We start from the raw sequence: 17,325 nt of genomic DNA, 5'->3' as shown, positions 1-17,325 counted from the left end.
TAAGCATTTATAAAATAAAAATCTATTTATAATATGCCTTTAAAATTACTTCCCAAACATCATTTTTCCAGAAGCTACTAAGCAACGTCCTCCACAATACTCAGCCTGCAAATCCAGAAAGAAGATCCAAGCAGCATGAAAATGCCACCAGCACAGGGAGGGGCTCTCACACTGATGGTGAGAGGAGACCTCAGAAAAGAGGGTGGTGAGTCGGAACTGGACCAGATGCGGCCGGCAGCACCACTCCGACTGCCGTGTTTCTTGTTTTCATTTGACAAAGTTAACAAAGGATACACCCTGACAAAGCGAAAGAATAACCCAAAATAGGAAAGGAGGGGGGGAGGGAGGGAGGGAGGGAGGGAGGGAGGGAGGGAGGCAGGCCCATGAGGTGCAGGAAATAGGGATTCCAGACCAGGAGGAAGGCACAGGCACCCCCGGATGATGGCCGTGCAGCACACCCAGAAAGCATGTATCCTAGTAAACACATTAGGAGTGACAGAGCGCTTAATACGATTGGCTTTGTGGGAAATTGTACTGTCAGGCCATCCGAAAATGCGGGAAGAATTAGCAACAGGTGCAAAGAGAAGCAAGCATATAAAAACAAAGCAATTATTTATTTCGGGTAAAACAGAGGAAACAAAATTATAGTAAACTTCAGTGCCTGGCTGTTAATGATATTTAGACAGACATAATAATGTCAACACTGAATATCTGCTTATCTGAACATTCAGTGATGAGATGGTACAGCCACTGTGGAAAATAATATAGTAGTTCCTCAAAAAAACAAATTTAATATATCACCCAGCAATTCCACTTCTGGGTATATACCCAAAAGAATTGAAAGCAGGGTCTCAAAGAGTTATCTGTACACCTACGTTCATGGCAGCACTATTCACAACAGCTAAAATGTGGAAACAACTCAAGTGTCCATCAATGAATGGATGCAAAACAAAATGTTGTATATACAAAGGACACAAATTATTCAGCCTTAAAAAGAAAGGAAATTCTGACAGATGCTACAACATGGATGAACCTCAAAGACATTAAATCACTAAGTATTATATGCCAGTCACAAAGGGACAAATACTGTAGGATTCCACTTATATGAAGTACTTAGAGTAGTCAAGTGCATAAAGATAGAAAGTTGAATGGTGGCTGCCAGGAGCTGGGGTGAGGGGAGAATTGAGAGTTAAGTGTTTAATGGATGTGGGGCTTCAGTCTACAAGACAGAGGGATGTGGGGATGATGGTGATGATGGTTTTGCAACAATGTGAATGTATTTAACACCACTGAACTGTATAATCAAAAACAGTTATGATGGTAAATTATATGCTATGTGTATTTTACCACCATAAAAAAGTGGAAAAAAATCAGTGATGAGGAAGGGAAGGGAAGAGAATAGAATGGTGGCACAGGACAGCTATATCCTAGGTACATATTTACCAGAATACGATGCCCACAGACAACGTCTCACACTGATGAGTTGGAATACAATGGCACACAGTACTCATTTTATTTAGAACATGAAAATGTACAAATGACATCAGGAGAAGCTGAAAGAAGAGAACGTAGTTGCCCCGATGGAGGGGAATGGTGGTGAGTAGTGAGAGAATTACAATATTCTGTTATAAACCTTTCAGTAATTTTTAAATTTGGGGTAATCATGTGCCTATATTTCTTTAATTTTTAAAATTTAGAAGTTACCTACCAGAATTTGGGTGGTTCCTTTTGTTCGTGGTTTTATCTTCCACCTAAGCCTGCCCACATTTACAATTTTTAAAACATTAGAAATAGCCAAATAAAGGCTGTGCAAAACATCAAAGGAGTACACATGTGCAATTAATCAACCATGAACTGATGATTCTTATTTCAAAAACACTCTTATAAAATTTAATAATTATAAAACTTAGTCAAGTCACACACATTCATTTTACATAATCAGTATCCTTTATTTTTAAGAATTTTCATATGCACATAATAGGTTATGTGGCAAACAGCTAATGTAAAAACAGATCATTATACATTAGTTCTATTAAAACCTAAAAATGCCCAGTCCAGAGATAAATATGCAAATGCCTGAGAGCCCCATGGGTGAAGTCAGAGGATTCCTTAAACACAACAGACAATCATACACCCAGCAAGCATCCAGCACCAGGCTAGCAGGGGAGGTGGAAACCGAAAGTGATGCGCAAAAGGACAAATTATCTACTGGTCATCAGTGGGAAAAGAGATTCTGCTTTAAAAATATTCACTTTGTAGGAAAATGCAGAAAACAACTGTTAGATGATGAAAGAAAATTCTACTTTGTCAGTTAGGAAAGGCAAAGAAAAAGTGTTTTGGATCAAGGCAGACAAGGCTCCCCCAGGGACTAGCTGCGGCAGCCTGGAGCTGGCTGCCCGTCTCCTCAGCACCAGTTTCATTAACCCTGAACCCTGCTCGGCACAAGGTTCTCCGTGGTGGGCGTCTTTGCTTACCTCCTCAAGATCATCCCAGCACTCCAAGCCTCATGCTTTATTTACCTAAAGAATGAATCAATTCCTAATCCTCAAAGTGGCCACTGTTTCTGCCAGATCCAGAGCTTTACTTTTTACTCCTTTTACCTTAAATGCCCCCCTCCACCCCCCATGACTAACCTTCCTCTCCACGTTGTGTTCATTTTTACTTACCCTGCAGAACTTGCTGCAGACACCTTCCAAACCTGTATGGTCTGAAGATGGAAGAAGAGGCCATGACACCGCATCCCGGAGCTCCCGTGATTTCCCTTACCACGGCCACTGCCCTGTAACAGAGCACTAAAACCGAGCGCCTACAGCAACCACTGTCTCACAGTGCGTAAGCTGGTTTCTGAGGGGGGCCTCGCTGGACTAAAATCACGTTATCAGCAGGCAGGACTGTGGTTTTTCCCGAGAGGCTCCAGAGGTGAATCCATTCCCTTGCCATTTCCAGCTTTGAGAGGTCGCCCACATTCCTTGGCTCGTGGCCCCTTATTCCATCTTCAAAATCAGCAGTAGAGGGCTGAGCCCTCACACCGCATCTCCCTGACCCACTCTTCTCTTCCCTCCTCCACTTTTAAGGACCTGTGAATGGAACTGGCCCACCCAGATGATCCAAGATAGTCTCTCCACCTTTGCGGCCATGATTCTGCCTGCCTCATTACACTGTACCTCCGATCACAACTCAAAGGGACTGCTTTCTTGTGTGTTTAAAGTTTCTGAATCATCAGTTCACCTGGTACCCCCAGGACCTACACAGAGTAGCAACACAACAAATATTTGTTGAATAAACTAATACCGAAATAGGAATAACATCTCCCTTCCTGCAATATTTTAATAAATGTATCAAAACATAGTAAACACTCAATAAATAGCATTTTCCCTAACCTTAGATAACAATTTGGTGAAATACTGGGAAGTTAATTTTGCTTATAGCATACAAATGTGCATTTCAATCATAAATGTCCTTTTTAAATTCGCATATATCTGGTGTCAGATGTTTTATCATGAATATAATCAACTACTAAAAATAATGAACATACTAAAAACTAAACTCATTTACAGCAGTCCAAATTATCTTCATGTTATTATAATAAATGCACATTTTAAATTTTTATAATCATAGTATATAAGTATATTAATTTATAGTTTGATTTTTGAAATTAATATAATTTTATGTGAAATTGCTAATAGAATACAGCTCAAACGTATCAGTTCTCCATACCACCCATTTTTTGTCATTTTAAAATTTAGATCTAATGCTAGAGTATGTTATATTAGACACCACAAGAATCTTTTATCCATTTTCAAGGAATTTCACATGATGTATAGTACTACCATAAAGCCAAAATTAACTGCTAAAATTAGAGACTCAGGAGTGTGTGTGCACACTTTGCTAAACAGGCTGATAAGTTACCATTCATGCCATTGGGGCACTGCTCCCAGAAGAAAACCTAATTCTACACCTCTGCCATTGACTAGCTATAAGGCTTAGGTAAAACATTTTAATTCTCCAATTGTTTTTTTCATCCTTAAAATAAGTTGTTTGGACTGGATGACTAAAGGACCCATTTCAGATTCTCAAGGGTCCTTTTATGACTACAAAAACCATCACATCCCAGAGATTATAAAACCCGCTAGAAGAGTCCCTCCATTCTCTCCCCCATCTCTAGCTTCAAATTCAGCTTCATTAACAATCCCTGCAGGTAAATGAAATGTTACTGACGGGAGTGGCTGAGCGGTGTGCAGAGAGCAAAAAGGCTGGGAAGTATGAAGGTAGAAGTTTCCTGAGATGACACCCAGCACTGAACTGGCATTAGTAAACGGTTCGCAGAGTTTATATCTGGCAGTTCCAGTTGCTGCATCTCAAGAAAGACCAGGGCAGAGTGAGAGGAAGCGCTGAGAAATGTAATGAGACAATACAGGGGAATGAGCACTATTATAGAAAAAAGTCACTTCAAGTTTAGGAAGTTGTGGCTTCTGGACAAAGGCAGAGAATTTCGTAAAAATCTTTTATAACCTACAAATCATAAAGAATAGGAACAGGCTGAAAACCTAAAAGATAAAACACTTGAAGTACAAGGGGAACTTTAGCAGAAATAAGATTTTTTACTTCAAACAGAAGTGACAAACTATAGAATTCTTTAGAAGAAAAAATGCTACAGACTAAAAATATAAATAGCTTCTCATAAAAGATTAAAGGAATTCACTGGTGACAGATTTATAATAGTTTACATTAAAGGGAACTGGGGTTTTAAAAATGTAAACTCTTAGCTTTTAAAGAGATTTATGTTATAAAAGCAACTGATATGTTATAAAATAGCTTATATTGATCAATCAAAATATATTTATTTTGTAGCATAAAACATGGCCACCCACATAACTGCCTTGTTTAAATATTATTTTAAAGATGTTAAATAATACTTGACATTTTAAGCTATAAGATATATTGGTGAATCAAATGTGCATGTGATTATAATTGGTCAAGGGAGTGTTTGAACATAAATAGATATGTCTTCTTTTTAGACTTTAAAAGAAAAGAGCATCTCAGAAAAACCACAAATATGTGTTACTCAATTTTTGTATACTTAAAAGGTGATTTAACGTACATGAGATTTAAATATATTTATCTTTTTTAGAGCAGAAAAATGGTAGCATCAGTAGTTTGAATGGCATATAGAAAACTTTCAAGGAAACACTATTTAAGCTTTCCAACGGTTACCTCTCACAAGGTAATTTTGTTATTTGGTAAATAGAATAAGATTTAGCTGGGAAATATATTAAAACACCCTTTGGGGAAATGCAGTTGATTTAATGAAGAATCAGTCACTGCAGATATCCCCCTCGTTACACAGAGACTGGGTCATCATCGAGCACTTTAAAAATTCACCCCATGGGATTTAAATCTGTTCTAAGCTGCTAGCCCTGCCCCCTTGCGCGCCCCATGATGCCTGCCCGTGACCTTATATAACCCAAAGGAGCAGCTCTCCCTCGGGCTGCCATTGACAGCAAGTAAATATTCAAGACCACAGAGCTATTCTCGTGAGAGGATTAATCTCACCACTTCCTAGCTAAAAGGGAAATTCTCTTAGCTAAGTCACTACCAGACATTCGGTCTCCGTTAGCCAAACAGTATCCGGCTGTAACTCTAGCACTACTCTGCCCCTTTCCCAGTTTGCCGCAATCCACCCCCATACCCTTCAGTGAGGCCCGGAACTCTAGGCCATTGCTAATGCCAGGCCACTGTTCCCTCGTCCCCAGGCAAGACCCTCCCCTCTCCAAGCAAAAGACTTTGATCCTCCGTGCTCACATCCTTACCTCCAGGTCCCTGGTCACCGCACAGGGACCACCACACTCAGCTCTGTCCTCGCCTCCCCAAGGGTTCCCTGCTGCCTTCACAATCTATCCTCCGCATAAGGCTCAGAAGGAGTAAATCTAGTGCTATGAATTAGTGTCACTCCCGTGCTTCATAACTCCAGTAGCTTGCCCTGTACTTCCAATATCCGAACTACTTTCCATGTGTCACTGAGTCCAGTGCAACCTGGCCTTTGCCTCCCTCTTCCACGGCATCTCGAGCCCTCTTACTCTTTACATTTCAGCCGCCAGTTGGGTTTCAGAATTTAAAATTTTTTGGACATTAGAAACTATTATGAATGTATCTAAGTAGAGTGTGAATCAGCAAGTACATTAATATTTGTGCACATAGGAACAAGGCTATTCACACTAAGCAGGAAATAAAGGCTATAATAAATAGTCTGTCAACTCAAAGCTTTCTGATATCTCAGCATATTGGATTTTGGCCTTGCAGATAAGGGACTGTGGACCTAAAACTATGAATGGCCAAATTACTTAGGCCAATTGCAATTCACAGAAAACATTTCCTTTGAAAGCTGGTATTAAACTTCACACATTATCCCGCAATAATAGTATTCCATTGGCAAGTATTCTAACCCTTCACCCCTCCAGCACTTGGCTGCCAATGATATATATTCAGAATACAGCGGAAATCTAATGAACAAAATAAATTGACCAACAAAATAGGTCCCGAGGCATGGAAGCATGGAACAGACTAACATATCTCAGGGGGGAGAAGGGAGTTGGAAAGAGATTAACCAAAGAACTTATATACTTATATGCATAGTCCATGGACAGACAATAATGTGGTGAAGGCCTGGGGTGGGGTAGGGGCTTGGTGGAGTGGGGCAAAGGAGGGGAAATAGTGTGTGTGTGTGTATGTATATATATATACATACACACACACATATATATATGTATTTTTTTTTAAAAAAAAAAAAACATCAATCAACACCAATCAAAAGAATAAAAAAAGAATACAGCTGGTAAGAGATGAGCCATGGTACAAAACCTCTCAGCAGCCATTACAGTGGCCACATACTGGATAGTGTTATATCATTCATAACAGAGGCACTGTATCTTTAATCGGATCTGGCTTCTAAACTCAACAAGATAAGAACTGGTAAGTGGAATCATGGGCAGATCCAAGAGGCGAGTACACAAAGCCGTCACCAGTGACAGTTGACATTCTGACAGCAAAGAAGAAAAGTAAAACTCTTTGTAAAGAAGCTCAGAGCCTCGCTGCATAGACGAAAGGCTTGGATTCCAATTCCAGCTCTGCCCACGTGAGTTGGGTGATTTTGGGCATTCCCTGACTTCTCTCTGCTCAGTTTATTCATGGACATAGAGTGGAGGAAAATGATGCCGGTCACCTATGGTTGTTGTGAGGATTTAATGAAATAATGCGTGTGTAGAGCTTAGCACAGTGCCTGACAATGAGAAGATACTCAATAAAACTTATGCACTAAAAATAAAGCACAAAATATCACAACACATAACAGCCTGAATAAGTTTACTACCAACTCTTCAGAACTTGGAACATGATCATAATTTAGTATAGAAAAATATCATCGTAGCTATGCTATGGGACTTTAAACATGGCACGGAAACTTCTCTGAGCCTCATGGCATCTGATCAGACCACGCTTTCTCCACGAAGGCAATGAGTGATTCTGCTGCAGGGCAAGGTGGAGGGGGAGTGGGGAAAATGGACTCTTTATGTATAAAGCACAACCATAAAGTACAGCAACAGACACATAGTGTACCCATGGTATTAAAACTTCACAAGGGCAGGTATCTGAAAAGGCTTCTTAGGGGGTTAATAATATAAAAAGAAAGGTTTGAGAAATACCAATTTAAATTCATCATACGGTTTCATACAGCTCTTAATGTCCCTTAAATCTATCTTCACAACAGTAATGCCAAGAATTCAAAAAATGTTTACTGTAAGTTCACACACTTTGTTTAAGAAGGCAGGGAAAGAGTTGTATATTTTAGAAAGATCTCCAATCAAAACAGGTAAAAATTGTAAATGTCATTGGTTAAAACAGAAAATCTTCTCAATACATAGAGACCCCAGCTGGCCCTTGTGAAGGGACTCTGTGAAACACAGTTCTGTTGAATTTTCCGTGCTTTCGAGATAAGAGTTTACCAAAACCATGTCTAGATGTTAGTATATTTAATTCTTTCCCCCAAAAATGGAGAAAGAAAGTAGCATAAGGACAACTATTTGTAACCACCATAAAACTGGAACAGTGTGCTGTCTTAGCTATGATAAATGAAAGATCACCTTGCAATATAATTCATTTTTAATTGCCTCTTCCATCTAATCTAACTACTGCTGTAGTCTGTCATAAAATATTTACAAAGAAAAACCAAAAAAAGAATCGGGAGTGCTAAATAAAGCAGGGCACACATTTCTACATGATCAATTTTTCGGGGTATTGTTTACAACAAAAACAAAGTCATAACTTATACATGAATTTTTGAAAATGGATAAAGTATGATAAAGGACCAGCTCTCTGTGTTAAAGCTGTGTGTGTTTTTTAAACTCAGACATAATTGATATACAACCTTGTATTAGTTTTAGGTATACAATATAGTCATTTGATATATGCATATATTGCAAAATAATTAGCATAGTAAATCTAGCTAACACCCATCACCACAGTTACAGTTTTTTTCTTGTGATAAGAACTTTTAAGATCTACCCTCTCGGCAACTTTCAAATATACAATACAGCATTGTTAACTATAGTCACCATGACGCACATTACATTCATTTTATAACTGTAAGTTTGTACCTTAAATCTGTTTTTAATTCACCTTCTTCCCTACCTTAGTTTTGGGATCCTTACTATACCCAAATAACTTGTATAAAATGCTAGGAAGATCAGTATTATAGCTATGTTCTGCTTTAACCGCGTAAGAAGTTTTGTATTTGCTACTCCAGTCTTATTTCCTCCAGAACCCTAGGTTTTTTCATGCTCATGGACTGCCCTCATAATTCTCTCTGAGTTTTCCAAAACTCCACTTTAGAAATTCTAACTGAAGATAGCATTCTAAAAACGGATAAAACGCCTCCATGTCAAACTGTTATTAAATGCTTGGCCATACTTTATTACTCGTAATGTATATCAAAGAGTGGTCTAATATTACCCATTTCATTCACTGAAAAATAAATGTGTTCTGATATCCTTGATAGCTTTTAGGCAGTGCATTTTCATACGTAAAGATGTGTGTGAAACCAAATTCCCTTAGACGCAGGCACTCCCTGTACTATGCAGGAGGCGAACACGTTTTTTACTGATGGTGAATATAAATATGCCATCTTAAAAAGATGCTAACCACTGTTTATAGGTCCTCAAATCCTAGGTGTTTAAGTGACAGAGAAATCTCTCTTATAAACTCATATGTTATTTTAGACTGTTCCAAAGATACTGACTGGACAGAGTAACAGAAAGAAAAAAATAAATTAGTTAAGCCCTAAATACACACAGCATATTTCAGGAGCCCAGCGTTGGATCCACGTGTTCTCAGCCTCGACTGAGGAAGATCCGGCCACACAGCACACATTTTACTTACCATTAGGGGTGATATCACCCCAGTGCAGCTGTGAATACCTAAGTGTCCCTAACCGTCACCGTGCTACAAGATTTACTCTAGGCAACACCAAGACGGTAAAAAAAATCAGAGCACATCAATGATCACTGGCAAGGTTTAGACTTATTTTTAAAAAAAACTCCATTGAAGAAATTCAAGTAGATATTGTATAAACATATATTCTGTATAAGTATTAATACTTGGTAGAGTGTAAAAAAGTTTGTAAATCGTAATAAAACGTACTTCCAGTAGTTGCATATCGCGGCATGTATCCATGAGAAAGTCAAAGCAACCGAATTCTCAACTTGACACCCATTCGCCGGCAGGGCCCCAGCACTCACCTTTGTCTGAGGCTGGCCCAGGACGCTTTCAGGTACTCGGTGGTCTCCTTGACGTTCCTTGTGTCGTCGCTGCCATAGTCCTCCAGGAGCTTCTGCAGCACACTGTCGAACGCCATCACGGCGCCATCGCCAGGCCCCAGCTCCTGAAGCAGCGTCTGCGGTGAGATTTCAGGCGTAAGTGTTAGACTTGGTTTTAACATCTTTTAGACACAGATGTCAAAAGAAAACAAACTATTAGACAAACTCTTGCATGGAAGCTTAAACCAAAATAATCATAGATGCGAAAATAAAAATGTCTGAGAAATGGATCAGGTACATAGCAGTTAAACAAATGATTATCCTTTCCTCTCTTAGATATTTTATTTCCTGCAAACATTTGTCTTTTTTCATTCCTTCTGCTGTACGTCTGATCCTAATAGGAACGTGCACTGTACAGGAATGAATTTACTATAGAGTTCCCCATATATGCTGAGAGAAAGGGAAGGGCCAACAATACAGAAGTATTCTGTCTCTTGCCCCCGGATCCCTGGGCATGTTACAGGAACCGCTTGAGTGGATCAAGCCCTAAGCAGGGTTCACCAGGAGTTGCCTGAATAGCTAAACTGAGGCTGAGTATGTCCCCTGGCATCGGTTCCTTGACACACTTTTTCAGTCTCTGAGAGTCCCTGGATCAAGACACTCCCCATGAAATCTAACGGACAAATGGAAGTTCCTATAGTGTTTTTTAGTAGCAATTGAGAGGAAAATCCACCCTAAAACTTTAGAAGAAAATGAGCATACTTCTGATTAGAAAAGAATATTCTGAGTACGATGACCGATACCACTTTGAATTGTATTCCTTTAGTGAAGTGCCAGGGTCTTTGCTGATGTTACTTTTGATTCACCTGGTGAAAACAATCAGCAGATGTCATAAACACAGAGAGCGACCCAGGAAATCAGGAGGCCCGGCCGCTTGCTTTCTACACGGTAATCACGGAAAGTCCATATGTGCGCAGAATGAAAACATACTTTCATGTTTTAGATTCTGACTCCCACATATTCATTATTATATTTTGCACAAATGTACACTTTCACCTTAGGCTATCTGAAGGGCAAGTAAATGTTACACTAAAATATAACCTGACAACCATAACCTCCAATTCAAGAACATTTTCCACGATCGCAGTGAGACTTTAGAATAACACCATACATGTTCAATATCATCAGCTCTGCAGCCTAACTGATCACAGAAGGTATCTGCTCTGATGACATTGATAAATCAGTTTGGTTATGGAGGTATTAAAAGAAAAGAAACTTACTTATTTTCTGATTTATTCTACTATAGTAGCCCTCAAATGAAAGTCTCAAGAAATTCCATAAACAGAAATAACCTTCAGGGTAGACATGAAGGGGACAAAAGAAGGGCTCTTGGGATCCTGAAAATGTGCTCTTCCTAGATGCTGGTTTGTGGGTGTGTTCCATTTGCGAGGAGTCAGTGAGCTGTAAATCTAAGATATATGTACATTTCTATTTACTATGCCTCCAGAAATCTTTCAGAATCTTTCCTGGTCGAATTCTTTACGTCAATTTCAAAGTGTAGTCTAAGAACTCGGGAAAGCATCATGACAAGAGTCCTAAAGTTTACAGTTAACAGAACAAAAAAGTACATCCAACAAATCGACATCACCAAGAAACATCTAATGAGTCTTACTTGATTATCAGAAATTTGCTTGATCAGCGGATCCTTTCGGGCTTGCTGAAGAATATAGAAGCGAGCCTCGTATTTTCTCATAAGCTCTTCGGTCTCCTCCCTGTGGTCATCCCACTGCAGGCTGTCGATCACCATGTCCTCCAGCTGCCGCTGACGCAGCTCGACGCCATGCTGAGTGCCGTCCCACTGGGTCTTGACCTTTTCCACTGGGGGAAGCGTTGTAAAAAAGAATTCCAGAAAGTGACGCTCAGGAAAGAGGGGAAACACCTGATACCCAATTTATTACAAATAAGACTATCCATAGAAAAGAGAAAGCGGCAAGTTGATACACACATTTTAAAGAAATGTCAGTATGTCCATCTCTATACAGTTGATATATTTCTGAAACCATTCTTGAGGAAAAACTCTTAGATTAAACTCTATTCGAAATGCACTAAAATACCTCACAATAAAAAATATCTACTGTTATAAACTGGTAAAGCAAAAAATATATAAGAAAAATAATTTCCTCTTATTTTATATTTATAGGACCTAGTTTGAGGAAGGTAGGCTTTAATAGCACTTTATGATAGGACTTGAAGACACAGACTGAGTTACTTGACATCCTCAAAGGAGATGCTCCGAAGCAGTCTTGATTGTAAAAGAAAACTCCTTAAGAATACTTTCACATTTGTTTTACTGTAGCATTACACCTCTCTAAAAGGAAGTATTTTCCCATGTTCAAGTTCAAGAGAAACACTAAAAGTAAAGTAAATTCAAGTTCTGTGTATCCAGCAGCTCTTAATCATAAAAAAAGTCCATACTGGCTCTTTTCTGCTCTTTTTTATTGTTTCTTCCTATTTCTCTTTCTTTCAATCTCTGTCTCTCTCCTCTCCTCCCCTCCCCTCCCCTTCTTTCCTTTTCTCATTTTTAACATGAAGTTAAGAAAAGAGAGATCTAAGGGAATAATTTCTGATTAATTACTTCAAGGGCAGTGTATGATCTTGAACTATAAAGTACCAGCAAGAAACTACTTTGACTATCTTCAACAACAATTGATAATAAATAGGTACGTAGAAAGTTAAAAACAAATTTATAGAAGATATTTTGAATGCCAGACAGACTGAAGGGCTGTAGTTAGGAACCAGGCCAAGAAGAGCGTAACTACAAGATAACATTTCTTTTGGTAAAATCCTTGGGATAAACCGCTAAAGCTATCAACTTAACATTGCTCAGAAAGCTACAAATTATGCTTGCATGCAATAATTCTAAAAAAGTGTTTCAATGAGATGACTTATTTTATACTGTCCGAATCAAAGTTTAAATAAATTGCTTAAGATTTTAACTCGAGAGGACGAATCTATCATAATGTTCTACTTGTCAGTTAAAAAGTTACACAGAGTACTTATGACCAAGTCTGCTACTAACAGAATCCTGAAATATCAAACAAATAAAACTAAAGACATCAAGTGACAGCAAATACCACAGGTTTATCATAAAAATAAGCAAAGTATCCTTTTATTTGTAAGAGCTAAAAGCAGGTTACTATTGGAAGTACACGCCAGCTGAGGATGGTTTTTCACATAATATTTAGTGACAAAAACCATGCAGCCTCTTTACAAGAAAATGGTGAGAAAACAAAGAGGGAGTTAAATTAGAAATGGAAGATATCTGGGAGAAGGAAAGTCTTTTTAAAACCTTATAAGAAACTTTGGACAAATACAGAGGTGGGGGGGGGGGGGAGTAAGATGGCAGAAAAAGCAAAGTGGAGATGGGTTTGCAAAGAGCCTGGTGTCACTAAACCAGAGAAGCTCCCCTGCCACGCGGTGGGAAATGGGGTCCCTCCAGAGCCCCACAGCAGGCCAGCGGTCCATCAGTTCACAGTGGGAAGGGGGAAGGAGCAAAGTGGCTAGATGGGTAAAATAAACCAACACCGTGAGACACTAAAAGTTCTTTGCTAACGCACCCCTTTAACAACCTGGCTGCCGCACTCATTTTGAAGTCGAAGCATATTTTTTATAGGAGAAGGAGTTGAACTTCTCCCCTTGAGAAATATTAAACAATGTGATAAAATGCATTCCAGTTTATATTCTGCCACAAATTAAGTCCATCCCTTGTATCGGGCACTGTGGGAGGCCCCGGAAAGGTGAATAGTCAAGGTCCGTGGTGCCGAGAACATTTATGTAACTGTGAGATCCACAGTGAAGTTCTGGGGGAGATCACAGCAGGAACTAAAGGTAGAAAACGCCAGGGACCAGAAGAGGGGGAAAGACTTCACAAAGGGGATGACATTTTACCAGCTGAGTAGAATTTCACCTGGGGAGAAAAGGCTGAGGGGAAAAATAATGCGAATAAAGGTACGGAGAGTAAGAAATGTCAGGGTGTTTTAAAGAACATACGCAGTACAGCGTAGCTACAGGAGGGGCGGAGGGCTGCAGTGGGCGAGTGATGATAAAAGCAGACTGTGACTGTCCCTAGAAGTCCCTAAAGTGTGTTTCAATTTCAAAATAAATGTGGCAACAATGAGGCTATTGTAACAGATGAGTTAGCAGAGCACTCTTAGTGTGTCACAACGTGGGGTTATTTTTCCTGAATTAGCCATTTCACTTCTTTCTCCCTCCTTTTATTAAGTATTAGGTGGCTTGTGCCTATCCATTCTCAAGAATTTAAATTTTGTTTTATATGGCATACAGATGCTTTTAATACAGAAATTAAACTCAAAACAAAAACCATGGCTGTGGTTGTTTTGTTTTATTTTGTTTTTAGCTAAAGCATTCCCAAATTACTGCCAGGCTCAGCGGTACATAGTCGTTCAATAAATATTTTTGGAATGAATTTTGAGAAGATAAGTTAAAAGACATGCTAAGATCTGGTTTTAATGAATGAATTATAATGGAAGAATGGATTTGCATCCCTATGGCTTTCTCTAATTTGTTTTCTTGGTTACTTCAAAAGGAATACAAAGTTAAAAGCCAATAATTTAATGAATCAGTAATTACATAAAAATAATTATATTAATACTTTAAAATTCATAAGGGAATTCTGACAATGTTCACAAAAAATAAAAAACAAGGAAAAGCTGTATTCATAAAGAGTATCAAATATTAAATAATATTAATTTCTGGATGAATAATCTTTGAAAATATGTGTATGTGTGTGTGTAATCAATTTCAGTGAAAGTGCATATAAATTTTTTTTAACTTACATTTTTCTGTGATTGCTGTTCTCACATCTGAACTGGAAGCTTTATTTTTCAAATTCTGAGCCAGAGTAAAAACATAATCAAGTTGAGGGTGGCGCTGTTCCAAGTCAGCCTTTGTGATCTGTTTAAGAAGAAATGATTTTTAAGACAGGTTGATAGGCTATACGATCCAAATACTAAGGAAACAAAACTGGTGTGTTGACATCACAGCTGTCTGCCTCCTACAGGGGATAGTGAGGCCTCTGCGATGTGGCAGAGAAAGCGCAGGATCTGGAGTCAGAAGTCCTAGGTTCAAATCTCAGCTCTGCCACTTATCCCTCTAGCTCAGCAGGCACTTCACCTCTCCGTGTTTTTGTTTTCACAAAAAGAAACAATAAAATACTTACAGCTCAGCTGCATGAAGTCTGAGCAGATTAAATGAAAGTCCCTTTAAAAACTTAAAAATGTTCTGCAAACGTTCACAGTGATTTCTGCAGATACCCTGCATATCGGTCCTACATCAGGTACGAACACAAACTAATGTCACCTACAGGGATGGGGGTGAGGTCTGAGGAAAACGCTAATTGGAATAATTGTAAATTAAATAATTTTAGACACGAGAAACTGTTGCTGAGAGCTTGTCTTAGTACCAATGAATGTTGGGGGAAAGTTCATGTCTGGAAAATGGTGTGTTTTAAATCTAGAACTAATAAACAGCCATCAAGACTATTTCCAATAGGTACAAATAGTCTGGCAAAGATTCTCTCCCGGTTTTTCCTCTTTATGAATTCACTGATTTTGCAGGCCTCAATTACTCCTCCAGCGTCAGATGTTATTTCTAAATGGACTGTTCACAACTTCCAGTCGTGAGTCCCACATAGACATCGCAACGAATGCTCAACATTTCCTGCTAAATGGCATAAAGCCTCTCAACACCATGTACTCAAACTAAATCTCTCCAACCCTCACCCACGATTCATTTCTTCTGTTCCTGGTTTCTGCTCATTGCCACAGGGGCATCTGAGCCGCCTGGAAGGCTCTTTTCTTTGTATTAAGCAGCTCTTGCACTATTCCCATTCTTCCTACTAACACAGACCAGTGTTAGCATAGTTCTCCAGCCACGATTTAAAAAAGCAAAAAGCAAAAGGCAAAAGGATGCCTGCCCTTGGCTTACAGATGGGAAGGCCAAGGGGCTCTGCGCGTGCCCTGCACGCTCCTGCAGTGACCGCGAGCCGCCTCGCTATCTGACTTCCCACTACACTTCTTTGCAGCACAAATGTCGCCCATGTCCCTCACACTCCCTCACTTCATGTCTCTATTCACTCTGCCCCCCACACCACGAAGGTCATTACTTGTCTCTAGATGTGAAAATCCCACCCTGCCTGCCTGGCACCACTGTGGGAATAACTCACAAAAGAACTTTACAAACGCATGACATGGTAGCTTGTGCGTGTGTGTAATTTTACATATACATGAGATTATAGATTCTTATTTCTAATGCCAGCAATTAAACAAATAAGCTCATTATGAAGTATAATTTGAAAAGGCACTTCGGGAAATTCTCCTCCATCACACAAGGCATGAACTGTAACACTAGTTTACGTTTATACTGATGGGGCTGGATTTACACTATCCGTTTCTAGATCTTAAAATACACAGAGTCTACAACTGAAGTTGGTAACGGTGATCTTGCCAAAACAGCATAAATGCAAGAAAAGCTTGACTCCTCAGAGCCCGCCTGAGATGGCAGTTGGACAGATAAAGTTTTTAAAGCTCCCTCTCCTGGAGCTCAGGATAAACAAAGGGGAGCCAAACAGGCCGCGTCTACCCGTGTGCTGCGGTGTTCCCGCGACAGGCCTTCATGCCGTGCACCTACTTTCATTCTGGAGACCGTCTTATTGATCTCCTCTACATCCCCGACAGTGACGATGTTGGACTTCAGCATCTGGTCGATCAGCACCAGCCAGTCGGCTAGCTCGGTGATGGTTCTATCCAGATCAGCAGGGACTGAAATTTCCGAAGCCCGAGGAGGCTGAGCAGGCAGGTCTGAAGCGGAGGATGCTAGCACCACCTTTAGGACACTGGGATGAGCTGAAATGAAAAATGCAGCCAAGTGTTGCAGTGTCAACAGGAGATTCTGACTGTGGTGTTGCAGCGGTGACAGGGGTCTGTGGCTTTATGTGAATTTCAGATTAGGTTAAAAAATGGTAAGAGTTTTTATTTTTTCATACGGAAGAGGCAATCGTATTTCCTGCAGTATCTATGTCTTTGGTAGCAGTAAAGCCAATTAAACACACAGTCTCAATATTCTAGGGCAGCAATAACTCAGAAGTAGCTAACACTGATACCAAGAGAAGATAAAATAAAACATGCATCCACTGTGAGAAAATTAGCACTGCTATTTTATTCTGTCAAGATGCTTGCCTTAATCGTAAAGCCAGTTTATCCAGTTTTCTGTTCTTTTTCACTTAACTTTATAACATGAGCATTAGGAGTAATTCTTCAGACACGCCACTGTGAATACCTACGCAATAATCTGCGCATATATTCACTGACTGTGAGTTAGCTCCTTCCCTACAGCTGGACACTTAGATGGCTCCTTACATTTCACTTTAGAAAAGAACTTGCAAGGAATATCCTTTTCTGTAGAGTATTTTACACATTTCTGATGAAAACTTTGGTATCGA

At 39.5% G+C, this 17,325-nt stretch overlaps 1 protein-coding gene across 1 annotated transcript in view; it reads right to left on the bottom strand.

The window, feature by feature from the left end:
* Positions 1-17,325, bottom strand: part of UTRN (utrophin) — a 399,896-nt gene that overhangs the window by 199,196 nt on the left and 183,375 nt on the right. Inside the window, exons 47-50 of the mRNA XM_087817673.1 lie at positions 16,515-16,729; positions 14,663-14,780; positions 11,479-11,684; positions 9,789-9,943 (exon numbers count right to left, since the gene is read on the bottom strand). Coding sequence (XP_087673799.1) covers positions 9,789-9,943; positions 11,479-11,684; positions 14,663-14,780; positions 16,515-16,729 — 694 coding nt within the window. The remainder of the gene's footprint in view (positions 1-9,788; positions 9,944-11,478; positions 11,685-14,662; positions 14,781-16,514; positions 16,730-17,325) is intronic.

This window comes from Miniopterus natalensis, chromosome 5, assembly GCF_054644295.1.
Source record: "Miniopterus natalensis isolate mMinNat1 chromosome 5, mMinNat1.hap1, whole genome shotgun sequence".
In the NCBI taxonomy this organism is placed as follows: domain Eukaryota; kingdom Metazoa; phylum Chordata; class Mammalia; order Chiroptera; family Miniopteridae; genus Miniopterus; species Miniopterus natalensis.
Note: the sequence above shows the minus strand (reverse complement) of the source record. Positions and strands in the feature narration are given on the sequence as shown.